General features: G+C 40.7%; 2 protein-coding genes across 2 annotated transcripts in view; one reads left to right on the top strand and one right to left on the bottom strand.

The window, feature by feature from the left end:
- Positions 1 to 541: 541 nt before the first annotated feature.
- Positions 542 to 10,462, bottom strand: RPUSD4 (RNA pseudouridine synthase D4). Its single transcript, XM_069468653.1, has 7 exons — positions 10,274 to 10,462; positions 9,777 to 9,942; positions 8,500 to 8,701; positions 4,095 to 4,188; positions 3,875 to 4,019; positions 2,272 to 2,369; positions 542 to 1,719 (listed from the first exon to the last, which is right to left on the bottom strand). Exons 1-7 carry the CDS (start codon positions 10,460 to 10,462, stop codon positions 1,480 to 1,482), a joined length of 1,134 nt encoding a protein of 377 aa, XP_069324754.1. The 3' UTR covers positions 542 to 1,479.
- A 161-nt stretch (positions 10,463 to 10,623) lies between these two features.
- The window catches only part of FAM118B (family with sequence similarity 118 member B), a 44,974-nt gene continuing 27,642 nt past the window's right edge, over positions 10,624 to 27,955 (top strand). The window contains exon 1 of the mRNA XM_069468652.1: positions 10,624 to 10,646. The gene's annotated coding sequence lies outside the window, so the exon portion shown is untranslated. The remainder of the gene's footprint in view (positions 10,647 to 27,955) is intronic.

Below are 27,955 nucleotides of genomic sequence, written 5' to 3'. Positions count from 1 at the left end.
TGTCCTAAACCCTGTCACTACCCACAAGTTGACCCCTGAAGCAGAGGTTGTCAAAAATATTCTTTCTAAGTATAATACATACTAGAGTATGAACAACAGAGGTTCATACCAGAACTGTCAAAGTCTTCCAGTAACTGCACTCAGATTCTCTCCAGGAACCCATCCCCTCCACGGCCCTTGGATGTCCACCTGGGGCATGATTGGGCGTGTGCCCCAGCCCTCACCGGCCAGCCCGTTGCCTTCCTCTCAACAGGGCATTGACAGGCAACGTGAGTTTAGGGGGAGAGTACTGGGAAGGAGAATCTCATTCTTCCCCTTTGATAAGAAAAAGAAATTATTTAATCTGATTTAGAATCTGGTGGTCACCATTTTGTGACCACAGAAGTAAAATCAAGGGACGGAAGTAGAAAAAAGTCTGAAACCTGATGACTTCTTTTGAGACCCTGCATCCAGCCAATACAGCTGATAGTTAGATGGGCCAGTTTGAATTGGGTATTCTTTAATTTACAACCAAAGGAGTCTTAATTATTAAATTTACTAATACAAAAAAAAAAAAAAAAAAAAGCAAGCCCATATACTTCCTGAGGACTTAGAAAAAGCCAAGAATGCCAACCATTGGTCCAGAACTTTCAAGATGGCACCTTTCCCCAAATGTCTCTACCGTTCTTTAAACATAGATTGCAAACTGATAGCCTGCAGACCAAATTCAACCTGCAAATACTGTTTGCTTGGCTGCCTAAGTGTTTCTTTAAAATTTGATTTAGTTGGCAATACATTGAAGTGAGATTTCACATAAATATCTAGGTTTCCTGATCATCTGAAAAAAATTAGAAAATCTGTTCCCACATGACAACAACCAGCTAGGGCTCATGATTGTTGGACAGCGTATGTGCTCCCTGGTTTGTTGTCCCCACCACTGCCTTACGCCCTGCCAGCTTCACTCATTTATGGTATCTGCCCACCATTCACATCTGCTTTCTTTGCCTATCAGATACCCCACCTGAACCTCACCCTACACACCCCTCACAGGTACCATAATCAGAGTGCAGCAAGGCACCCATGTCATAGCTGAACAGCACCCCCAATTCCATGATGTGTGTTTAACCATCATGTCCTTTCCAACCATGGGAACCTTCCTGATAGCGCCAGGCCTTTAGTATTGGATAAAAACAGTTCCTGACCCTAGATTCTGTCCTTTAGTTCTCCTTTTTCACTCATTGCTCCAATCTGCCTGGCCCTGGGCTCTCTTCCACCGTGGCAAGGAGACTTCCAGCAGACTTTTCCACAGCATAGCCAAATTATCAGTAAATAGACTTTATCTCTCCATGAAAAGCCCCGAAGCAGCTGTGTTGCTTCAACTTATCCTACCTGGCTCTTATGGAGTGTGTTCCCAGTGAGAAGTTAGCAGAGTCCAGTAAACAAAGCAATAAGTTCAGTGGCCAACCTGTGCTCCTGGATGTCAGGGAGCTCCCAGAGTCTTTACTGTGCTCCCAGATGCCTGGCTTCATTGTCCCCATTTTCATCCTGATTTGGCATCTCTAAACCCAGACGGCGCAGCGAACGTACAAAGAAGCGAGGGAGCTTGCAGACTAAGTTGAGTTCCTCCTTCCTGGACCCCAGAGCAGGCAGGATCAGCTGCCGGGCATGCAGATGAAGCGGGATGTGGCGAGCCTTCGACTGCTCCAGCCCCAGCTTCTTCAGGGTGCCAACGGGTAGTTTCTACACAAAGAAAAGACAGACCTTTTAGAGCAAGGCCAACATGTGTGCAGGGTCAGAAGACTTCCACTTAAAGGGAACCAACACTAACCTCCCTGGAAGACACAGTAATGGAGAGTATTTCAGGGGCATGTCTAGGAAGGGCTCAGAACCCAGGTAAGAGAAAAATGAACACATCAAAAAAGTTCTTATTGTCCTATACTGTGGCCTACTAAGAGAATGGGCTGTAGCATCAAAGCTGAAAAGGATTCCCCCATGGTTCTTTAGCAGTAGCAAGAAAGTCTGCTTTTAGAAATACTCCTCCCTTGCCCACAACCTCCCAACAAAATCAGAGACTAAACAAATGAAAGAGTAAGGTTTTGCTAAAAGATCCTGTAACTCCATGATGACAGTAACTAACTGCTTCTAAATTTCTCTAAAAGCTAAATAATTAGTATGGTACCACGTTTAAATACAATCAGTACATCTTTGTTATGACTTATTTCAGGGTTTAACAAAGGCAAAGCCTAAGTTCTCTCCCTCATTCTGTTGCACATTGGGTCAAACCAATATTACCTGGGGGGCCAACTTATTCCAGTCTGAGTACTTGTGATCACCAAGGATTGGACAATCCAATCCAAAAGACAAGTGAACTCGAAGCTGATGTTTTATTCCTTAAGAAAGAGAGAGATAAAACTTATGAAGAGCTACAGAAATAATGCCAGTACTGGCATCTGCTTCAATTTATATTAAATCAGAGCATAGTAAACCGGCCAAGTCCCAATACAATAAGGTATAAAGAATAATATAACAAGACTGGGTACAGCGGCTCATGCCTATAATCCTAGCACTGTTGTAGGCCAAGGTGGGAGGATCACTTGAGCTTAGGAGTTTGAGACCAGCCTGAGCAAAAGTGAGACACCTCATCTCTACTAAAAAGAGAAAAATTAGCCAGGTGTGGTGATGAATGCCTGTAGTCCCAGCTATTCGGGAGGCTGAGGCAGGAGGATCGCTTGAGCCCAAGAGTTTGAGGTTGCTGTGAGCTAAGCTGATGCCACGGCACCCTAGCCCTGGCAACAGAGCAAGACTCTGTCTCAAAAAAAAAAAAAAAAAAAAAAAAAGAAAGAATAATAATAACAAACTATAAGCTATATACTACCAGCCAGCTTAGGAAATAAACATTGTAAATACTCTAAGTATTAATATAATACTTACCCCTTCTCATCACAGTTCTCTCTTTCCACCATAGAAAACCATTATCATGAACTTGGTGTATTCCATTACCCCAACTTTTAAAAAAATTTTACTACATAATTAGTATTGCTTTGCACATTATTTTAATTATAATAATTAAATTTAATTATGGTAAAATATACATAAAATTTCCCATTTTAACTATTTTTAAGTATATAATTCAGTGGCATTAAGTACATTCACATTGTCTTGCAATCATCACCACCATCCATCTCTAGAACTTTCTCATCTTCCCAAACTGAAACTCTGCCTCCATTAAACACTAACTCCCCATTCCTCCCCACTCTCTCACCCTCCCCCAAGCTCTTGGCAACCACTTCTACTGTCCGTCTGTATGAATCTGACTACTCTAGGTATCTCACATAAGTGGGATCACACAAGTATTTGCCCTTTTGTCTGGCTTATTTCACTTAACATAATGTCCTCAAGGTTCATCCCTATTGCAGCATGTGTCAAGATTTCCTTTCTTTTGATTCTTTTAAGGCTGAAAATAATATTCTATTGTATGTTTATTTCACATTTTGTTTCTTCATCCGTCCATCAATGGTCATTTGGATTGTCTTCACTTTGGGCTATTGTGAACAAGACTGCTATGAATATGGGTGTGCAGATATCTATTTGAGTCCCTCTTTCAATTCTCTTGGGTATATACCCAGAAGTAGAATTTCTGGATCTTATCGTAATTCTATGTTTAATTTTTTGAGGAGCCACTCTGCACATTTTAAAATAAACCCCCAATAATCCCAATGGGAGCTCCCTGCCTCAGATTAGCACCAGAAGCATACGCTCACACAAGTCTGCCACAACCTCAGCCCACCCTCAGTTACCAGCTGCTCAGAACAAAGGCAGGGCCCAGCACGAGGCCCTGCACAAAGTTTGGCAGTATAGGGTTTTGCAACCCCACTACAGAAGGTGACACCCTCACCAGTAATGGGCTGGAGCTCCATGAAGGCAGAGGAGAGAGTGCTGCTTAGCACCCGGTACTGAGTCACAGCAACATGTGCGATCCGGCTGCTCCGCACTTTCACCATCTTCCCCTTGTCCATGCGGTAGCTTGGAGACAGTGTCATCTGAAGCCAAAGAAATCAAGATATGATTTCCTAGAAAGAGCAGAAACCCATGCCTCAGGGAGGCAGCTCACCCACCTTGTGGTGTTGCTGCTGGCCTTGCACCTCCTTCTCTACGATGGGGATATCCACAACTCCTGCTGAGGGCACGGGGACACGTACAGTGATGGCCCTGGGGGTGACATACAGATCACTGCTTTAGCCACATTAACAAGGGAGGAGAGTCTTGAATTCATCCGCTTAAGAGGACTTCACACTGGACCTCCTGCACTAACATGGCCATTTCTAATGATGAGAGGGTCCCATGTGATTCTCTTGGTATAGTGCTTACTTAGGCTGAGAGGTGGATACTCCTTACAAGCACATCTTTTTTACTACTAAAGTCATATGTGCTAACTGTAGAATATTTGGGGGAAAAGAGGGGAAAAAATTACATTAATAACATGGTCTTTTATTCCAGCCTTTAAAAATGGGTATGTGTTTAGCAAAAGCAATTTTAGGCAATAAGAACAAAATGTGAGGTATTAATTTACCAGACTTCAAACTATACTACAAGACTGTGGCTATTAAATCAGCTTGGTACTGGCACAAGAACAGAGACACAGACCAGTGAAACAGGACTGAGAATCCAGATATAAAACCATCCTCATATAGCCATCTAATCTTTGACAAAGCAGACAAAAACATACACTGGGGAAAAGAATCCTTATTCAATAAATGGTGCTGGGAAAACTGGATAGCCACATGTAGAAGACTGAAACAAGACCCACACCTTTCACCTCTCGCAAAAATCAAATCACAGTGGATAACCGACTTAAATCTAGGTCTGAAACTATTAGAATTCTAGAAGAAGATGTGGGAAAAACTCTTACAGACATTGGCCTAGGCAAAGAATTTATGAAGAAGACCCCAAAAGCTATCACAGCAACAACAAAAATAAATAAACAGGACCTGATTAAATTAAAAAGCTTCTGCACAGCCAAAGAAACTGTCAGGAGAGCAAACAGACAACCTACACAATGGGAAAAAATTTTTGCATGCTACACATCCAATAAAGGACTGATAACTAAAATCTATTCAGAACTCAGGAAAATCAGCAAGAAAAAAAATCAAACAACCCTATCAAAAAGTGGGCAAAGGACAGGAATAGAAATTTTTCAAAAGAAGACAGAAGAATGGCCAAAAAACATATGAAAACATGCTCAACATCTCTAATCATCAGGGAAATGCAAATCAAAACCACAATGAGATATCACTTAACCCCAGTGAGAATGGCCTTTAGTTGGCGTGGATGTGGAGAGACAGGAACACTCATACACTGCTGGTGGGACTGCAAACTAGTGAAACCTCTGCGGAAAGCAATATGGAGATACCTTAAACAGACACAAGTAGACCTACCATTTGATCCAGCAATCCCATTATTGGGCATCTACCCAAAGAACAAAAGACATTCTATGAAAAAGACATCTGCACTTGAATGTTTATAGCAGCCAATTCACAATTGCAAAGATGTGGAAACAACCCAAGTGCCCATCAATACATGAATGGATTAATAAAATGTGGTATACCAATGTATACCATGGAGTTCTACTCAGCTATAAGAAACAATGGTGATATAGCACCTCTCGTATTTTCCTGGATAGAGCTGGAACCCATTCTACTAAGTGAAGTATCCCAAGAATGGAAAAATAAGCACCACATGTACTCAACATCAACTTGGTTTCACTGATCACCACTTAAGAGCACACTTAGGAATAACATTAATCGGGTGTTGGGCAGATGTGGGGGGGGAGGGGATGGGTGTATACATACATAATGAGTGCAATGCGTACAGTCTAGGGGATGGACACACTTAAAGCTCTGATTTGTTGGGTGGGGGGCATGGGCAATATACGTAACGTAAACTTTTGTACCCCCATAATATGCTCAAATAAAAAAATTAAAATAAAAAAATAAAAATGGGTATGTACAGTTAATATAAAATTAGGATAATATGGTTTTGATTCCTGTTTTTGTTTTTTAAATAATAAAAGATAGCAGGTTTTGACCACATCTAAATGAACAATCAAATGAATAAATGAATGAACCTACTGAAAAATTTCCAGGACTGCTCCTGCCCTATTTGCCAAGTAGGTACAACAGGAAGGAACTGTGCCCAAAGAAGTCATAGGAACCACAACCACAACTCAGTAACTCATTCTGAATCACTTTTTTTGGTGTTCTCCCTCTCATCACATCACAGACAGGTAGAAGACTGTGTTTAATGTGTCCTTAAATTTATGCCTCTTTCAAGTCAGTCATGGAAGGAGTCCTGGGAACCTGGTGGCCTACTGTAGAACCACTGACTAAGGGGCCAAAAGTCCACTCGGACATACTGCTTCACACCCTGGACACCCAGCTTCAGGTTGGTGGCAGTTTGGGCTGCTAGCTGATACATTTTATCATATTTAACCTGACTTGTTACTAGATTACCTGTCCTAATGATATAACACTACCACTCGAAAAAGTTTAATCAGTAAATTTTCATTGGATGGATAAGGCAATGATTTAGGTAGGCATTAGCTCCATAAAGATGAACAAGACAAAACTCCCTACTCAAGGAATTCAAAGTGTAGTAAGAAGATTCAAACAAATAACTTTAATAAAATAAGCCTGCTATCATAGTAAGGCAGCAAACGCTAATCAATCAGTTGCCTACTATGTTCTACTTCCAACTTCTACTTGCTACACCCACTTGCTAAAGACCCTCACTAACTGGGTTCTGCCCTACCTTTCCAGCATTATCTCCCACCATCCAAACTGGACTGCTAGTCCTACTCCTTTGAGCACATCACCCTCACAATGTAGAACACATTTCTCCATCTCCCCTATCAAATCCTATCCATTCATCGAGACTCAACTAACTGACTTTAACTCCTCCACAAAGCCTGATACTGAGAATCGTTACCAATTTTGAACCTTCATGGATAATTTTCACAAATAATATAACATGTATATTATAGTCTTACATTTTGATTACTTGTCTACATAATATCTTTTTGAGGTCTTAGCTCTCCCATTATCCACAATCTCTTATTACGGTGGTTCTTAAATTTGATTTTACACCAAATTTTAACATATAGGTGCCAATCCCCACAATCACCAGACTTTTATAAATGGGAACCTTTGTGGGTGGGTCTCAAGCATATAGATTTTTACAGGGCTTCCCAGATCACAAAGTATCTGCAAAATCTATAATACCAAAAAGACTAACATCCAAAATATAAAATGAATACTTACAAATCAAACAGAAATTAATAAACCCACTAGAAAAATAGGCAAAAGAAATAAAGTCTGTCCCTAGAAAGGGAAACTCAAACAGCCAATAAACACATTAAAAGATAGCCAATATCACTAGTGCACAAAAAAATAGAAGATACCATTTATTGTACCCACCAGAGTGCCAAACCCTTTAAAAGTGCTATGGCTGGCATAAGGGAAGGTAGGAACTCACCACTGCTGGTTGGAGTATAAACTGCCATAACCTTTGTGGAGAGCAATGTGGGTACTGTTAAAATTTTAAATATGCATACCCTTCAATGTAGCAATTCCATTTCTAGGAATTTATCCAAAAGATATATTCACATATTCTTTGCAATAAGCTCTGAAAAATGAGAAATTACCTAAAAGTCCATCTGTACAGTAAAATACCACAGAACCATTAAAATGGATCCAATTTTAAATGTACAGCACAAAATGCTCTCCAAGATATATGATCCAAGTGAAAACAGCAGCGTAAAAAGCAGTGTGTAAAATATACTGCCATATAACCTGCTTATATATGCCCAGTATAAATCTGGAAGTTTACACTGGTAACAGTGATTGCCTCTGGGGAAGGAAATTACACAGATGGGGAGGGTTTCTTTTTTGCTCATATATCCTTTTTCTACTAAAAAAAATGAGATAAATCTATATGTACTAACAAACATAGAAAGATCTCCAAGATAGAGAGTTAAGTGGGGGAAAAAAGTACAATGTAAATTGTACAATGTGATATACGTGCATAAGGGTGTGTAGGTACACAGACGTACTAAAAATCTAGACATGTATGTAAATGCATTCAGAAAGGACCAGAGGATTAAAAACCAAATTGATTACAGTGGTTGCTACCTCAAGGGAAGAGACTACAACAGCAGAGTGGGTGGATTCTCCAGGGGGTTTTAGCTTTATCTTTGTTGTTTGACTATTTTAGCAAAGGAATAAAATCGTATATTTTACTTGTATAATTAATTTTTGATAATTTTGATGTGTAGCCAGAATTAAGAACCATTATTCTATCAGGCTCTTAATATTCTAAGCACCAAAGCTGTTTCATATACTTTTTATATCACGGGTCCTATTACAGTGCTTTCTATTAATAGGAGTTCCTGCTCTATGATGGATAAATAGATGAAAGTGATGCCTCTACTTATACCACCTCTACTACCATCACTGGGCCTCATACCAGTACTTCTTTGTCACCTGACGGGTTCTAAACAACTCTTGAACTTGATGTGCCACTTCCTTCTCCCAAGCCAACACCATCACGCCTGTGGTTTCCTTGTCCAGCCGGTGGCACAGATGCAAGGGCTCTGCCTTGTGGCCACGAAGTATCTTTGCCAGGATAGGCAGTACATCACTGATGCAGAGCTGGACACCAGGGCCACCTAAGAAGGGAGAAGCCAGAGGTTTGAGTGGCCAGGAAAAGATTTCACCAAAGAACTCTTCTTGGGAGAAAATCCCTTATTGGATAAACTGTCAATGTTTTCTAGAGCCTAACTAATAAAGTGTGGTCCAGGGACTAGCAACACTGGTATGCCCAGACAGCTTATGAGAAATGAATCTGAGGCCCCCAATCCAGCCTACCAAATCAGAAACTGCATTTGTTAACAGGCTTCCCAAGTGCCTTTTCTCTCTGCAAAACTCTTTCACAATGCATTTTTTTTTTTTGAGACAGAGTCTCGCTTTGTTGTCCAGGCTAGAGTGAGTGCCGTGGCATCAGCCTAGCTCACAGCAACCTCAAATTCCTGGGCTTAAGCGATCCTACCGCCTCAGCCTCCCGAGTAGCTGGGACTACAGGCATGCACCACCATGCCCGGCTAATTTTTTCTATATATATTTTAGTTGGCCAGATAATTTCTTTCTATTTTTAGTAGAGACAGGGTCTCGCTCTTGCTCAGGCTGGTCTCAAACTCCTGACCTTGAGCTATCCACCCACCTCGGCCTCCCAGAGTGCTAGGATTACAGGCGTGAGCCACCGCGCCCGGCCCATGGTGCATTTTTTCTATCAATCTTTCCTGACACACCCCTCAGCTGTCTCTGACAACTACATTCCACTAAGTTCCAGGCACTCTGGAGTTTTATGTTAGGTATACTCCATAACACACACAGACACACACCCCCTTTTTTTTTTTTATGTATTTTTTCCCATTTTCAGTTTTGATTAAAAAAATAATAATCTGAAGACTAGAACCACACAGCCTTGTATTTCTCTATAGCAATCCCTGTGGGAGTGTGCACACAGCGCGTTCCATGAATCACTGCTGACTGGCAGATGTTTGGAAGGTAGGGATTGTCTCATCTACCTCTGTGTCCTCAGTAGTGCATTATTTAGGGTAACAGTCTACAAAGGTTTAATCAATTTGAATGCAAAGCTTCAGAATGCGCCAGCAGTAACGTGTCACGGTTTCCTCTAATTGTAGCAGAAAGCAGTAGCAGGGTTCTTTCCCACATGGTCCTTACCATGCACAGGTAGGCCATAGGGCTTATTGATGACCACAAGGTCTTTGTCCTGGTGGAGAATCCCTCGGCTCAGTGCCTTCGCAAGCACATTGGGGTGGACTCGCTGCAGCTGCTGTGTGAAGCGCACTAATTCTCGCACCCTCAGCTGAACAGGGTGTGTGGGCACCTAGAGAGAGAGAAAGAACAATGGGGAATGCCCGGTGAGGAAGGCCTTCTGTTGTAAGGTCTGGGTGACAATTTGGGTAGGGAATGACTGTATTTTGCTATCAGACTGGCGCACGCAGCGGTTAGGACTGAGCACGGCAGGAGCAAAGACGCACCCCACAGGAAGATACCGTACTCCTACTGACCGCTCTCCTCCGCTTTCTCTCGATTCTCCCTTATGTCCTAGACGTTTACTTACTTGCTGTCAGTCAGAGGACTCTCCCGCCTCACTCCCCGCCTGGGAAACCAGTGAGCGCATTGCGTCTTGGGAGTTGTGGTCCCTCTGGACTCACCGGTTCCTTTTTCGTCTTCTGTTCCTGTTTTTGGGCTCGAAGCCTTTCAGCTAATCGCTGGGCGTCCAGAGACTTAGAGGAAACGGCGGCGGAGCAAAATAGCTTTGAAACGAGAGTGACGAGACTCCCCAAAGACTGGCCAGCACCCCGGATCCGGAGGCTCAGCGCACCACAGCCGGGCGCCGCCATCTTGCCAGGAAGGGAGGGGCGCAAAGACCACGTGGAAAAGAGCGGCGAGAGGGAGGGAACTAACGCGCCCCGAGGGTCACGTGGGGAGGCCGTGGCCCGGGGCGAGTCACGTGGACGGGCGCCCTGAGTGCGGCTGCGCCGGCCGGTAGCTGCAGCTGGAGCGGTGGCGTTTGGAAGCGACGCGGTGAGTGTGCAGGGACGCCGGTCTGGGGCTGGGCTATGCCGGTGCCTCAACGCTCTCACGTTTTCCGCATCCCCGAGGTTTCCGTTCTCGGAGAGCATGCCCTGGGCAACGTTTTCCCCTCTGGCACGCGATCCCACTCAAAAGCTCCTCCCGCCCCCGCGCCCCTCGCTTGATGCCCGCGGACGCCCGCCCCGGAGCCCTCCTCGGCGCCTCGTACCCCCGGGCCACCGCGTCCGGCGCTCGGCCGGTGCTCTGAGGGCGCGCCGTGCCCTCGTTCCCTTGCCCCTCGGCCCTCGGCCCTCGCCTTCCGACGCCCAGCTTCTTTGTTTCGCGGCGCAGCTGGCCGTCTCCGCCTAGGGGCACACGGGTGTTTTCTGTCCTTCCTCAGAATTCGTTTCTTGGGGTCTCCTCCCCTCCCTTCTTTCCCTTCCCTTCCCAAAGAAAGGACTGAGAGTACGGAGCACAGACTTTTCCCTTTCCTTTCTCCTTCGTTTTTTTCTTCTCCGTGGTTTGCAGCTGCCCGAAGCCCTGTCTCCCTCTTACAAGGTGCGATGCTGGGACTCCCTCTGATTTCGCTAAGGGGTGGCTGGGAATATGAACATCTGTTCGGGATGGTAGTGTTAAAAATGCCTTGGGTTGTCCCGGCCATTTGTTGAGAAAGCTTATGCCGACTTCCTAAAGAATGTCCTGAAAACGAATGGTCTGTACTGACGGCAGAGGGAACAATTTTTTAAGACTGCTTAGAATGAAGACTGTCCGAGGAGTTAGCAGGAAGTTGAATTAGGGTTTGGGTCCTTCCCACTCCAAAAAGAATTGGCAGGAGGGAGCCATATTGATCACGAAACGAAGTTGAACAGGTGGAGCTAGCCTATGGAAACTTTAAAGTTGAAGAAGAGTTTGAACTAGATGTGGTTAAGTAGCAGGGAGTCTTTTGAAGTTTCTTGAGTAGAGCAGAGACTCCCTGAAAGTGAAATTCTAGAAATGAATCTGGCAGTTGAATGTAGGACAGATCGAAAAGGCTGCCAACCAGGGAAACCAGCTGGGATGCTGCAGTCTTCCGTGGTCAGTCATGAGGGCACACCCCATTCAGTTATCTTTTTTCTCCTGCCCTGTACTGTCCTTTGAGTTTGAGTTGATTGTGAGTTATGTACATCAGGGTGTACCATTGGCAGCTGCTATTGATCTGTGATACCCAGGAGGACTCTTTTTTTTTTTTTAAATCCAGGCAACTGGCGCATGGTAAACTCAGAAACATCTATTAGATGGCTGAAGTGTATCATGGATGTATGTCTGAACATTTTGAATTATCTTATTTCTGCTAGTTTGAAGGTACGGGCAAATATATTTATAAAGTGGGAAGAGACTTGTGTGTGTTTCCGTTATAAGGCAGATATTCCAGATATAAATGCAAAGAATTCCAAGGGAGATTGGGAAACAACCTCTGTATCTCTTTCTGCTTTTTTTTTTTCCCCTTGCACATTCACCAGTAGGGCATAGATCTATAAAAGGTGAGAAATTTAACCTTAGAAGAATTATTGCCTTTTATGCTCCAGACTTAGGTTCTAATTTTGCTGAACAGTTGCACATCATGTTACGTACATGGAGCCCCCTTTTCCACGGACCCTGAAATTTGGACATCAGGACTTAAATTCACATCATTACTTTAATTATAAACCTCTTTTGAGTACAGGACATTCATGGTTTTGTGTGGAGTCTGGGAGATCCTGTTTTTACCTTAACCTTTCCCTATGGCGTTGAAGAAACTACATCTGTTCTTGCAGAATTGGCATTCTGTGGCAGGAAACAAAATGAACAACTATCTCAGATGTCTTTGCTCTAGTGACACAGAGCTTGTGTTCTTGGGTTTCCGGTTAACCCAAGACACATGCTATGGTGCCTAAGAATAAAAACACTAATCACTTTTTTCTGGAAAAGGAACTTTTAGGTTTTTCCTGTTAACTTTGTAGAGAAATTTAAAGAATTCAAAGTGTTTGGTATGACAGTGCAGTTTAGCCAATATGGGTATTGAAGTTACAACTTCCATAATGTTTCTCCTGAGAATGGGCATTTGGTAATTTAAAGTAGAGTTGCTCTCTAAGTATAAAGAACTTACGCAAACATCATGTCTTTTGTTTTTTTAATCTCTATATTGTCATCTCTCTCTTCCTCATTCAACTGATTGGGTTTTTTTTAGGCAGTTCATTTTTCCACTAATATACCAATCTCACATTCTATTTTTGTTGGAAACTCCTCTTGCCTGAACTGTTTTTCCAGTACAAGGAAGGAAATCCTATTAGTGGTGTCTTCATTCTTACAGAGTACTGCTCTGTTCAAACATGGCTTATTTACATAGATTTTGATATATCTCAATACGTGCCCCCAAAATAACCATCTAAAGAAGAACTTGGTGGTGTTTTCTGAAAGATATTTCCTAATGTATGTAAGAAAAGGCTGCCTTAGTACTTCATAAATATAAACAAGAACTGACTAATAAACTTGTGTTTAAATATCACAAATTTAAGGTTAATTAGTGGCATAAAGTTAAATTGCTTCTCCTCAAGCTGTGATTTGCTAGCTGCAGATTAAACAGAGATTCCCTTTCCTTGTAGAGCAGGAAGTACTTGGGTATTGTTTTATGGATCTAGAGAGTTTAAAGGAAGCAATTAGCAGGAACTCAGGAGATCTGGGGCTAGTCCCTGTTCAGTCACTGTGAACTTGAACAAATAATTTGGGCTTCAGTTTTTTGTCATTTAAAAGAAGATCTTTATAGCTCTAAGCTTCTAGGAAGATTTTCCACTGATACTTAAGTACTTTTCTTTTAACCTTAATAAGTGGGATTATTTCAGATTTACCTTAATACATTTAGCATTGGCACAGATTATCCAGATTCTACTCTTGTTCCCCAGATTTACCTTTATGCCACTGAGCTAACATTTATACTTGGAGATTACTTCATTGAATGATGTTGGAATATATTTTAAGATTTCCTAAGTGGAGTTTGGGGAGCAGATTAAAAAAATTAGAAAACAATAGTGTAGACCTATAACATGATTCGGATTCTTTTTTCTATACCAGCATTTTAAAGAGATTCCCTTGTACTATTACTATACTTTTATTTAGTTTTTGAGTGATGATCAAGGCAGGTCTAGCTTAACACATTAACTGCCAGGAGAGTTGTATTTAACTCACTCTAGTTTTGACTGCAGGGCTGCGTGAAGCATATATAAAATCTTGTTGATGTTCTTTTTGTTACGGTTAATATTGACAATTCTAAAAATGTGGATTCAGTGAATAGAAGTCAGTAAATTTTGTTTTTCTATTTATGTTTACCTTTAAATTACACTTGAAGTTTTTATTATATTTTCGTAATAAAACACTGTAGCCCCAAGGAAAAGTTCCTGGTTTTTTTGTGTGGCAGTCAGTGTGTTAAACTCCCCAAACTTTTTTCGTATCATGGCACATGTGGAAATAATTGTTGTATCACTGGGGAGAACTGGAGGTAGTCACAGAACTCTTGGCGTAGGAGCTCGGGCAGCCTGCAACACCCCCACTCCCAGTACTGGCTGGCAGCATCAAAGCCTAAGGAGATAGGCCCATATATTGGGGCCTGTCTGACCATTGGCAAGGTCAGCTTTGCACATTTAAGGTCCTTGACTCAGACTCTGCCAACTACAAAGAGGAACTGTATCATTGGTTATTTTTGTTAAAGCAGTTTCGCACTTATGTGCCTTTATGCCCTTGGCTAGTTTATATTTAAAGACCATACTTGTTCTTACAAAGGGGCTTTTCTAAAAGTATGTGAACAGTAGAGAACTGATAAAAAAGACAGCAAATGCTTTTGTCATGATGTTTTGACCCCATTAGATTATGCGCCCATTAGATTATATGCAGTCTTGGTTTGCTTATTAAAGTTGAAAAATACCCAGAGTTCAGGAGCAATGTGCAAGGAGTATGTGCATTTCTTTAAATATTTATTTTATGTTTTATATGATAAAAGTAATACAGAAAATGTGAACAATACAAAAAGTAGAATGGGAAAAATAACTCAAAGTTCTGTTTCCCCAATATGTTAATATCATGGTTTTCCCCCATTTTTTATTGTACTTTTTTTTCATTGTGGAAAATTCGAAACATGTACAAAAGCAGAGAAAATGCTCTAATGAACCCCCGTGTACCCATCAGCTAGCTCCTCCAATTAACTAACACAGGGCCAATCTTGCTCTACATCCCACACCCCCCCCCCCTTTGCCTCCTGGATGGTTTTGAATCAAATCCTAGACCTACTGTTTCGTCTGTAAACACTTCAGTATCTATAAAAGATAAGGACTTGTTTTTAACATAACCACAATGCCGTTATCACACCTAAAAAAAAAGATTCCTTAATATAACCAAGCAACCAGTCAGTGCACAGATTTTCCTGTTTGGTGTTTTTTAAATTTTTTTAAGCAAGTCTATTAGTTTGAATTAGGGTACAAGAAGTATCCACACGTCATGCATACACTTTTAATTAGAAGAGTAATCCTGAAGAGACATGTGGACTGTGAACCTTGAAGATGATGGAGCACAGTGGCTAAGAGCTTTCACTTTGGAGTCAGACTGAGTTTCAGATACTGGCTTTGCCACTTGCTAGCTGTGTAACCTTGTGCAGGTTACTTAGCCTCTCTCACTGTAGTTTTTGTATCCTGTAAAATGTGGATGATACCTAGTTTAGGACTGCTTGAGGACTGAATGAGTTAATGCATGTTAAAGCACTCTTGTAGAGCCTAGCACATAGTTAATATTCAATAAACTATGTTCAATTAACTATTCCCAGCACATAGTATAGCCCATAAATATTTGTTGAATAAATTGTAATGGAGTAAGAGTCGAGAGATGGGGAATTCAATCTAATTCTGCCATTTAGGTAATTTACTTCAAAGTTTTGGTCCTTAAATTTCTCACCTAAAAAAAGGAGGTAGGGTAAGCAACTGGATGATCTCTGAAATTCCAGTGCTTGCTGGAAGTGATGCAGCTTGGTATTTAGAAAGAACTTGTGCTCTGAAAACACACTGAGGTTGCATTGGTGTTTTTGCAAGCATTTATGTTCCCCAGCCTCAGTTTCTGCATCTGTAAAATAGAATAAATAATACCTACCTAGTAAGATTGTTGTTGTGAGCAACAAGATAAACATATGGTACCTAGCATGTGGTAGGTACTCAGATTATTAGTAGCATGGCATGATTGCAGGTTAAAATATCATTACATTAGAGCATTTTTCAAAACTGTAAAGAGCTATATATTGATACTTTAAGGCAATATACAAATAAAGGTAACCAAGGTAACCATGTGGGAAAATGAATATACATTAGAAGAGTGCACATCGTTTCCAGAACACGAATGATGGAAAATTGAGGGAATGTTAAACCATCTGGTTGGATAAAAGCCAGAGGCTGTCAGGTCCCTAGAGAAATTTGAGAAGGTATTTTGTAACAGTCATGTAAGTAGAATAAAACTATTTTCTACATTATTTGAAAACTTAGACAAGAATAAGTTAAAGATGTGGATCGGGGGGTGTGTTAATTACTAATAATTGGCACATGCTGTTAAGTGTTTGTGCTAATGATATTGTTCAATGAAAATAACTTTTGCTAGGTTGTGCTAGGAGAGCTGAGCTGTTAAGCGTCTTATAAAACCGGATCCAGAGAGTTTCCTGATCTCAATGGGCAAGTCAACATCCGCCCCCCCCCCCCCCCCCCCCCGCCCCCGTGTGCTCCATGGATGTTTCGCCTGAAGTGCTTTTAAATACACAGATTAGCAGATCACTGCTCTAGAAATTTTGTAAATGCTGAGTTGGGGCCCAGGAATTAATTTCCTTCCCTTCCACCTGTCAAACAAGTACTCTAGGGGCCTGGACTAAAAGTTCTTTCGTTTATGGATATACAAGACAGTAAGGTTACTAAAAAATGTAGAGAGAAAAATGGCCAATTTTAAATGTTGGTACTTTTCCCCTTCTTATTTTTTATCAAAGTAATTTGTGTATATGGTTTAAAAGTCAAATAATGCTAAAAGACTTATAATGGGGGGAAAAAAACCAGTTCCTTTGCCCTCCGTACGTCATAGTCTTATTCTTTAGAGGCATCCACTTACTTTCCTCTTTCCTCCGGCATCACAGTAAATTCTCACTTAACATCATCAAGGGGTTTTTGGAAACTGCACCTTTAAGTGAAACGCCATATAACGAAGTCAGTAGGCTGAATTGACATGAACAAGAGTTCTTACAGCACCGTTCTGCTCACAGAAAACATCACCAAACTTCTAAATAAAGACCAAAATACTTCTAACATTAAACATTGGAACAAATGGGACTGTGCATACTTTTAAGAAAGATTAATAAAAAGAAGATAATTATTTACCCCCTTTTTGGTGAGTCAGTGAATGATAGCAGCCATAGCGGTGGTGGGTTAAGCCAAGGAGTAAATGTTTACAAAGTGAAAATTGTCAGGAGCACCTCCTACCACCAATGCCCAGTTCAAAAACAGTCATTTACACCAGTAGGGCTGCTCACTGAATGCGTTTGTACCCCAAGCATCATTTATTGTCGTTCATTTGGATGGTTATAGTACACTACAAATTTTTATTTGATAATCATTTGTATTCATTCATTTTCCCACCCGCCTTTTCCAGTTCAGAGGTCACAGTTGGCCTGTTCTGGCAATTCCCGGTGCAAGGCAGGAGCCAGCCCTGGACAGGATGCCATCTCATCGCAGGGCACACCAACACTCACACTGGGACCACATAGATACGCCCCTGCACCAAACGTGCACATCTTTGGGTTATGGGGGAAACCAGAGGACGCAGAGAAAACCCACATAGACGTAGGGGGAATGTGCCAGGTCCACACAGTACACAGGTAGGGGATTGATTTTTTTTTCTTTTTTCTTTTCAACTTTGTAACAAAAAGTCCTTACTCGAGGACCTACTATGTCTTCATATTAGTAAATCATTTGATAAATTATTCTTTCTTTTCTCCCCTCATGTTGAGCCTGTTGATTTCCTGCTGTGACAGGTTAGGATTTAACTTTTGCACCCCACCACTTCCCTACCTTTCCACGCCCCCTACTTTCTAGCATAGTTATACTGTAATTTTTGGCTAAGACACGTAGCTTTTATGTATTTACCCCTCTGCCAAATATTGTTCACTGTTGAGCTAGGTGATCTGTTACAGCTGTGAGCCTCCTGGTGTTTAGGTTGGCCTTCACCTGTGTTTTTTTTATATACCTCTGTTAATTTTTTCCCAAGTGCTCCAACATATTGGCCATGTTCTTATCAGTAACATTTTCTGCAGCTCCAATGTATCACTTCCATCTGTTTGTTGGAGCTCTGCTTCTTCCTCCTCGTGCCTTACTGTTCCTCTCAAGAACTGCTGCCCAGGTATTGTCCTGGAGTTCACTCATCTCCTTCTTGTGCTGGAACCATGCCTTCCTCTTTCTGGGAGTACATCTATTTTCTTGACTCACATACCGTAATCATTTCCTAAGAAGTATTTGAATGACTTTGTTTTGCCCACATACTAGTTTGGTAGTTTGGTAGTTATAAAATTCTAGGTTGGAAATAATTTTCCTTCAGAATTGTAAAGACATTGCTATACTATCTAGTGGTATCTGTAATTGCTATAGAGGCATAGTTCTCCAGATCCTTTTTATGAGACCTTACTTTGTTTTCTTTTCTCTCTCTCTGGAATCTTTGAGGATATTCTCTGATCTGGTGTTCTGTAGTTTCATGAGGGTGCGCCATGGTGTGGGTCTTGTCTCATCTTTTGTGCTGGGTTCCCATTGGGCCCTTTCAGTTCTGGAAATTCATGTCCTTCAGTTCTGAGACTTTTTTTTGTACTATTTCTCTGATTTTTCTTTTTCTTTGATTCTTTATTATATTCATTTTTCTTATACAGATACGATAGGCTCAAAGAGTCAATCTTTTTAGTTTTCTTCTGCTCTATGCATTGGTTCTGTTCCCTCCAGGTGATTTGGGCCTTTGCCCCTGTACTTACTTCTGCCTGGATATATTTTCCCTCAGGTATCCAATTACTTGCTCCCTCACCTCCTTTAAGTCATTGCTTAAATGTCACCTCAGTGAGGAAACCTCTTTATTTAAAAGTGCAGACCCCCATCTCACTTCTCTGCTTTGTTTTTCCTAAAAACATTTGTCACTATCTAGCATCCCACATATTTTATCGACTTGTCTGCCTTCCATGGGGGCAGGGATTTTTGCTTTGTTTTCTTCGCTTTTATAACTCCAGCCTTTAAAACTGTGCCTGGCACTTGATAGATTTCTTTAAGAAATGAGTGAACTCTTTATCTTGGGATTTTGTTAAATGTCTAATGGTCCTGGCAGGATTTTTTTTGCTTCTATTTTGTTATTTTAAGATTTCATTATGGATCTTGTTGGGTGATGGGCATTGCTATAGGGTGGTTGGTATGTATGGATTTTGTGTATATGTTTGAACAAATGTTTGTGTGTGCTTGCATTTCATCTGACAGTTGTTTGGGTTGCTGGGACCAGAATGGGAGCTTGCACACCTTTCAGTGTGCACCTTTTGACATAATCTCTGTTTCCAATTCTTCTTTGCCCCTGTTAATGTATTTGACTCTAGAGCCAATTCAGATGTCAGTTCATTGTTTTCTAAATCCCTGGCTTTGGAGGTGGAGAAAATAAATGAGATAGTTCTCTGGCTTAGCAGGGGCTCTGAGGAGGAGAATTTGTACAAGTAGTTAAATGGACTTTATGCCAGTCCACATTTTCAGGTCTACATCTAAAGCTTGCTTTCCATCGCCAAAAATTCATTGAAAAAATCCCTCATCTACTGAAGTCTTCTCTCCCATATCTCTCATTGTTGGTTTTGTACCTTTAAAAAAAAATTCCTCTATTGTCATTTTAGTAGAGTACTTGGAAAGAGAGTAAGAGGTAAACACTTAAGGACAAAAATTACCAAGTTTTATATTCTAGGTATCATGAATGCAGCACTATTAATACCTAGACATCAAACAAGGAAAACACAGATTACTCATAAATTTCCTCATTTACTTTCAGAAGCTTCAGCTCTTATTCATTTATCTTCAGAGCCTTCAGGGTCACCTTAAGAGACTGCCTAATCCACTTTTAACTCTGGCTAAGGAGCAGGTTTGAAGTCTGTTGCCAGAGCAGCGTTTCCCTGCAGTTGCACAGATTCCAAGGACTCGTGTCCATGGGGAAGGGATGAGGGGCAGCTAGCTCTGCCCTGACTCCCTCTCGGTTTCCACTCCTCCTGGGTCTCTCCCTGCTCTCAGCCACTGCAAATGGACTGCTGCTTTCTTCGTTCTACTGTAGAAACATGCACTACTGCACTTTTGATGAATTTCACTAAGACACTAAGGCAAAAGAAGGAAGAAGAATTTAAAAAAAAAAAGAAAGAAGACTGAGATGTAAGAAGGTTTATGGTGTAAAGCAGGAACAAATGCTAATGAATGGTGTTTTGGGAATTGGTATATAAACATGAACCCAGCATGCTCTCACTTATTCTGAGAGTTCCTCTCACAAACTACTTCTCTCCCCATGAACCAAAATGTCCACAATACTTATCTCCACGTAGGATGGATGACGGGGGTTTTCATTTTGTCCTTTCTACTTAACTGTACTTTACATATTTCCTGCCATGCCTAAATGTGATCGCTTACTCTTCACATCTGGGAGGAAAGGTGCATTCTTTTTCTGGATGAAGTGTCTACCCTTCCTTGGGCCCAGGCCACACACAGCCCTCTCTCTCTGTTTGCTCTGTGGGTGTCCTCCCTAAGTCTTCCACCAACCTCCTTTGCTGCTTATGAAAGTATGTTTTTAGTACCCCAGCTTGTTTTCTCTTATCTTTTTTTTTTCATCAATTATTTTCACTGGCCACTTTTTAAAGACTTTTAGAGCTATTTCTTCTAAGTTAGCCTAGTGTTTCTAGTTGTTCTGGTGGCTTCTGTGGCATGTAATGTCTTTTTTTTGGAGCTTTCAGATCTTTTTTCAGGTCTAAACAGTGCTTTCAGTGCTCAGCTTATTTACATATTAAAGAGAATATTAATTTTTCAGTTAATTTGTATTAGGAAAAAAAGGAATATCATCCTAGTTTAAGGTTACAAATTTAACCACTTTCCTAGGTATCCTTTGGTTCATCATTCTCTTGTTTGAAACATGTATGGCAGTCTTTTCAAAATCAGTAAATACTTACGCTGCTGCTTAAAACAGAAAGAAAGACATAATGGCCTGTTACCTTATCACTCATGGAGTGGGTCTCCCATTCAGAGATCTGTTTAACTTACCGTAAGGAGCAGGTCGTTGAACTATTTCTTGACCTTTAAGTTTGAAGTGAAGCCTTAAGGTACCTGTAACTGAAACTTCTAAGCAGGAATCTCGGAGGCCTGAGGCATAGCTGAGATCTGAGCTGCAGCAGTAGGAGCCAGTGGGGTGGGGCGGGGAGGAGGGAGGATGTACAGTGAAGACACAGGGCACCCCGAGAACCTCCAACTTCTAGGAAATGGACAGAGGAGAATCTTCTACCAGAGGGATGGGAGGGAAACCAAGAAAAGGACAGAATGGAATTAGGTGCTTTTAGGTGGTAAAGGAGGATAAATGCTAATGATTTCATTGAATTTTCCATAAGGGCGTTTATCTCCAGTAAAGCTTTCCTTGATCTTCCTCAAGCACAAGTGTTATTCTCCTTGGTACCTCATACATGCATATTCAACTTGGCACAAACCTTAGGTTTACCGTTACGTTTCTCCTAAAAGTATAGACTTTTTAAGGGTATGGCTCATGTTGTAATCCTCTTTGGGGAGACTGTATTGGGACGTGTCTTGACAACAGGAACACCGACTCTGTGTCTGTTGTTTAGTAGCCCTGTGCTTTTAGCAGCTGTTTAACATCTGTATGCTTCAGTTTCATTATCTAAGATATTTGTGTTACAGGATGATAATAGTATTTACCTCACAGAAGAATGAACGTTTGTGAAGCATAGAAAACAGTGCCTGGCTTACTGTAAATCCAATGTAGTGTTTGGTGGAGGTGAGTTGGATGTGGGAATATTAAATAGTAATATTCTTAACACAGTTTGCATTCAGCAAACATTTGAACATGAAAATTCAACAACTGTGACTAATGACACTTCCTATCATTTTAAACTCTACAAGCATATACAGAATATAATCATGGCCAGGCCACAGGAAAACAACAAAGTGGAAGTGGACTGAGAGTTAAGTACATGTAGCTTTGTTTTATAAAACAAATCCATAGACTTTCAACAAAAGTATTATGTAGCCTCAATTTCTTCTCATGTCATTGGGAAGGAGAAAACTGAAAGATAAAGAAGGCTCCTCCAACGCAGGTGAGAATTATGTGTAGAGATGAGCGTTAGCCTTAAACAGGTGAGTGACGGTTGTCGGCCACAGACAGGAGTGTTTGGCATAAAAGAAAATACCATTATACAGCTTTACCCACACGGCCTGGTTTTTCTAGCTCAGAAAATTGGAAGTATCAGTTGATCTCTTAGGCTTTAAATTAACTCATGGTAGGTAACACTCACTTGATCAACTATTTGAACATTTATTACACTGTATAAACACTTACTATAATATATAACAGGAACTGTGCTGGGTCTGGGGATGGGCTGATAAATAAGGCAGACACTGTACCTGTCATGGAGGAGCTTTCATTCTTGTGGGAGAGGCTAATGATTGCAAGTGTTAAGAGATGCAGATAAGCAGCTGAAGGGTAAATGAAGCACTTGGGGTGAGGGGGATGGAAAACCAGACTGCAAAGGGTCACGTTTAAGCTGAGACTTCAAAATGGGGAGGTATTGTACTTGCAGAATATCGCTCTGGGTGAAGGCAGCGAGCCAGGAATGTGTAGGGTGTGTTGAAGTAACTGAAAGAGCCCTGCATGGCCCTGGAGTCCAGCGAGTGAGGGAGAGGGCCAGGTGGGTGTTGTGTGGACAGCAGATGCCAGATCATGCCAGGTCTTGTAGCTACGATGAGGAGTTTGATTTTATTAAACACTGAGAAGCCATGGAATGGTTTTAAACCATGACTTAACCCAATTTGTGTTTTTAAATCTCTTTCACTGCTACATAAGCTTTTCTTTTTCTCTAATTGTAAAGTTCATTGGATAGATTTAATACATAAAATAAGAGAAACTGGCCGGGCACAGTGGCTCATGACTGTAATCCCAGCACATTGGGAGGCTAGGGCAGGAGGATCACTTGAGGCCAGGAGTTCAAGACCAGCCTGGGCAACATAGCGAGACCCTGTCTCTACAAAAAAATAGAAAGATTAGCCAGGCTTGGTGGTGCATGCCTATATTCCCATCTACTAAGGAGGCTAAGGTGGGAGGATTGCTTGAGCCCAGAAGTTTGAGGCTGCAGTGAGCTATGATCACACCACTGTGCTTCAGCCTGGGCAACAGAGTAAAGCCTTGTCTCTAAAATATATATTAATGATAACAATAAAAAATAAGAGAAACTGATTTCTTAACTCTAAATACTCATGTCCTTGAGTCATTTGCCAGAAAGAGTTCTTCCCTTAAGAATCTATGTTTAAAACTCTGTTTTCATCTTAGATATCAGAAACTTGAGTTATAATATAAAAATAAAGTGATTTATATATAAAATGTTCCAGTGTGAGACAATGGTGTTGAAACCTTAAGTCTGAAATCCTTCATTTGCTTGCTAGAATCAGATTACCTTCACTCACTGTTACGACCGTTGGCATATCTGAAAAAGGACAGTCTGAATCTTGATTTACTCGTGTACACAGTTTTCCTATTTGTCTCATTTAAAAACTAAAATGGCTTTTTGTGGTCCTTGCAGTATTAAAAGCAGTGACAGGGTGTTCTTTCATTTGATTTAGTTCATTAAATAAATATCTGAATACCTACCATGTGCTGGGCACTGTTCTGCAATCTTGGGATACATCTGTGAACTAAATAGACAGAAGATCCCTGTCTTTGAGGAGCTCACATTCTAGTGGAAGAGGTAGATGACAAACATAATTAATATAGTCATTATACTACTAATGAGTATAATTGGTATGTTAGAGGGTGATATGTACTATGAAATAAAAAGTAGAATAGTTGCATGAGGGAATGCAGTTTTAAATAGGATGATCAGGGTAGCATCATTAAGAAGGTATGATTTGAGCAAAGGCACAAAAACCTGTGCAGATACATGGGCAAAGAGTGTTCCAGGCAGAAGGAACAATCCCTACAAAGAAAGCCCGTAAGGCTACGAGTGTACCTGCCCTGTTTGAGGAAGAGTCTAGAGGCCAGTGTGGCTGAAAGGAGAGACAGAAGGAATGTCTAGGCTTTCTAGGAATTTCTCCTCAGTCAATTTCAAAAAGTTCATAAGCCAAAACAAATGAATACTTAGGCAGAGAACTTCCATCCCACAAATGTTCTGTAGATAGTAATCTGTAAACACCCAGAGCCAGGTCTTGTGTTAGGTAATTCCGAACTAATGCAAAAGCTTCTTAAAATCAGTTCATAGGGCAGCTGAACAAAGATCTTTTTCTGTGAATAAGAAAGTGAAGTTGTAGCACGTACTTATAGGCCTAGCATTTAGTAAAAACTGAGGTTTTAAAAAACTGCCATTCCAGTTCATAGATCTCCAGGTCAGAAGCCAAAAGATTCTGCTTTGCAGGAGAAGATGGTAAAGGTGCCAAGTGCACTTGTCTCTAAGAGAGGCAGTGGTGGGGTAAAGACAGGGGTTAGGTGGGGGAAACTGCTCTTTAAAGGAGGTTTTTATCAAGTCCCTTGTTTCTTTCAAGCTAAGCACCAAATCCTTTTAAATTTTTATTTGGCAGGCGAGCCACGTTTTCTGTTCCTTGACTCAGTGACATTTTCCATGTATTCCTTAAATTGGACACACTACTTTCATAAGGTCCTAATCAATGACCAATAAGTAGAATATTGCTGGAGTTGTGTGCCTATCAAATGTATTCTATGGATATAGATAGCTAGCATCTTTGTTTCACATGGCACAGTACTCTTTAAAGAGCCAAGCTCAGTTTGTCCTGTGAGTTTGCTAAAGCTGTTCCAGCCATACTGCCCACAGCTAGTCTTTTCTCTTTTCCCATATTGTTTCTGAATTTCATTTTATTTTTTATACGTAGAGTAACCTTCTTAAACTTCTGATTGATTCCCTTTCAATTTATCATGGTTGTTTTATATTTGAATCCTATTCTTTAAGTTGCTGTTCATCGTTTCAAGCTTAGTTTCCCGTAAGGTTGAAGCTGGAGTAAGATTACTAAAGAAAATGTCCGGAAGCACAGGTCTTTGACTTTCTGAGGCGTGATATTCTACTTTCTTCTCCCAGTAAAAAAAGGAAAATGGTGCGAGTTCATGTAAGTGCAAGTTAGAAAGTACCATGAGAAATTCAACAGGCGTTTTCTCTCCTTCCTTAAGGAGACTGCATATAAATCGCCCCCAAATCTAGTCGTCTACCCTCTTTTTTGTTAAAAGAAAATGGGACAACCCGTTTGGGCCTCCAGTTCTGTTGCCATTCTCAGTGGGAAGGTCAAGAGCCTAACATTTAGTGGACTTAAATTTAATAGCTGTTGAATGATAAAATTAAAAGAGAAGTTGAATGCACTCAAAACAGGCTTATTCTTAAATACCTCTTCATTGCGTAGTCTGATAACTGGGTTTTAAATATAACGAAGAACCTATGATAAGTGTTTGATTATTTTTTATCCGTTATATCTGTTTAAAATATTGTGTACTTGAACATGAACTCAAAAGTAATTTTGTAATGATGAATAAATTGGACTTGAGTAATTTTTTTCTTTATCTCAGTGTTGTAGAACATTTGACTAATTTTCCTTTTAATTAATTCTAAGACTAATTGTGAAACAGATCTACTTTGTATTTTTCTTACACTTATGTCCTTGATTTTACTATTAATAGGTTTTGGGTTCTATGCCCACAATGTGAGAATCTCCAAGATGTTTCACCTGGTGTAGCCAGTGAATTCACTTAATCATTGTGGACATTCAGCTACACTTGAGGGGTTTTAATCATAAACTTTTCTCAGCTTCATTTTGTCAAAATAGTATTTATTTTTTATTGCTTTTGATTTTTTTTTTAATTTTCAGTACTTTTTAAATGAGAAATCCTCAGGGAAGTGAAAAGGGGTGAAAATTAGGTGAGGTGTACACTTACTCAATTTTTTTTTTTTTATTGAGTCAGGGATTCACTCACTCTGCCACCCAGGCTGGAGTGCAGTGGTGTGATCATAGCTCACTGGAACCTCGAACTCGTGGGCTCAAGGGAGTTCCTACCTCTGCCTCCTGAGTAGCTAGGACTGCAGGTGAGCACCACCATGCCCTGCTAATTTTTCCTATTTTTAGTAGAGACAGGGTCTTGCTCTTGCTCAGGCTGGTCTTGAACTCCTGCCTCAGCCTCCCAGAGTGCTGAGATTACAGGCATGAGCTACCATGCCCAGCCATTATATTTTCATTTTTATTATGACAGAAAAATCTTCCCTTCATTAAGACTTGAGAAACTTTAACTCATAGAGATATCCTCTGTAATTAATCATGGCACCTTCTGGGATCCCCCAGACTCGGAGGAGTCTCGTTTGTACTTAGCATATCACGTGTACTTTGTTGGCATGAAAAGTAAGCAGTGAGAGTATCCCCATGTGTAACTCACATTATTTTAGTAGTAGGAATTTAATTTTTAAGGACTCACTAGAACATAAAATCTTGCCCTTAAAGATTTATTTAATTTCATTTTTAATGAAATGCCATTTGTAATAGAATTGTTTATATGAGCATAATACTTGGTACGTGAAAGATATTTTTATTAAATTTAATATTTTTAAAATGTCCTTCCTTAGCAACATTTTCATTGTTTTTAGGCTACACCTTCTCAGAAGCTTCACAGGAGGAAAAGCAGTGACAAAGAAGTTGTCATTCTTTGCATGGTAAAATCATCACTTCCAGTCACCAACTTCTAATTCAAATCAGATTTTGAGTGTTCCATTATTCCTTCTGGAAACAATTTTGTTCTCTATACATGGTGTGTTACTTTGACTTTATAGTTTAAAATAACTGATAAAAACATCTGAGCTCTTGAGCCTGTAATACCAGTATGTTTTATTTGGGGACTTAAGTTAAAGGTCATTCTAGAATTTGGGGTTATATCTCTCAATCCTTAAGGTCTTTCAGAAACCCTATCTCTGATGAGGTCATTCTCGAGTTGTTCAGGTATGGGTCATTGTTTGCTGGTAAAATGGCAAGGATAAATGGCATCAGTCTGGCATTTTATCAGTGACTATGTTAAAGCATATTTTCAGGAAATGAGTGATACAGATCTTATCTGACAGAAGGTAGAGGGTGTCAGGCACACTTAGGCATAAAAGTAGGAACCGACTAAGCCGTAGATAGAGGAAATACTTGGAGACTGGGGCACACAGAGAGCTCATGCAGGCACAGGTCGATGTAATTTCTCTGTGCATTGGAGGATGACAACTTTGCTTTACATACTGTTAGGAAAGGCTACAATCTACACTGTGGAACTGAATTCATCAGCTACCCAAGCAGGGTATTTAATTTGTTCATTGGTGACAAGCTTGTTGAGTGCTCTTTTGTATACCTTATTCTGGGTGTCCTTTCCTTCCTCCCTCCTCCCACAGTTGCTGAGAGCCAGATGTGTTGGAATTAGTCCAAAAGCCACAATTAGAGGGATTTGGTTTCTTCTCAAGTCTGATGATGACTATCTTTTTCCCTTAAAAAATGACATGAAGTTAACGATTTTCTATGTTTATGCTAGAGAAATAAGCCATTACTTTATTCTAGTCACTGCTTTATTTTTTTAAAATGGGGGGGGGGGAAGCCTAGCTATAAATAAAACTGATCCTTTCAAAGTAAGAAATATACTACTTTCTCAAGTGGTCAATTGGTAGATCTTTTATTTCTAGGCAAAAATGCGTTAAAAAATTGGAATTTTTCTTTTGTTTGGTTTATTCCATCTGCTAATATACCCCCCAAGTGTATTATTCTGAGTTCAATCTGTCTTGCCCCTTGTTTTGAGCTGCAGATTATGTACTGGAAGCACAGGAGAGACGCAGCTCAGAATGAGGAAAGCCAGGGGGAGACCTCACTCAGATTCTTGAATGGAGAGAAGGGCCAGAGTTGGCTGTCTTTGCTAGCACCAAGATACTGTTAGAGCAAGAGCTGCTGGGGTTCTTTGATGTTTTCAAATGCACAGGTCCTTTGCTATGTACAAACTTAATTTCATTCAGATAACCAGTCCATTTTCTCTTG

This window comes from Eulemur rufifrons, chromosome 6, assembly GCF_041146395.1.
Source record: "Eulemur rufifrons isolate Redbay chromosome 6, OSU_ERuf_1, whole genome shotgun sequence".
NCBI classification, from domain to species: domain Eukaryota; kingdom Metazoa; phylum Chordata; class Mammalia; order Primates; family Lemuridae; genus Eulemur; species Eulemur rufifrons.
Note: the sequence above shows the minus strand (reverse complement) of the source record. Positions and strands in the feature narration are given on the sequence as shown.

Excerpts from the sequence above, each read along its gene's own strand:
- RPUSD4 (XM_069468653.1), bottom strand. The coding sequence starts at position 10,462 with ATGGCGGCGCCCGGCTGTGGTGCGCTGAGCCTCCGGATCCGGGGTGCT. Across the intron at positions 4,020-4,094 it reads GCCAGCAGCAACACCACAAG|ATGACACTGTCTCCAAGCTA; the intron begins GTGGGTGAGCTG and ends CTTTGGCTTCAG. Across the intron at positions 2,370-3,874 it reads GGAGCTCCAGCCCATTACTG|GAATAAAACATCAGCTTCGA; the intron begins GTGAGGGTGTCA and ends CTCTTTCTTAAG.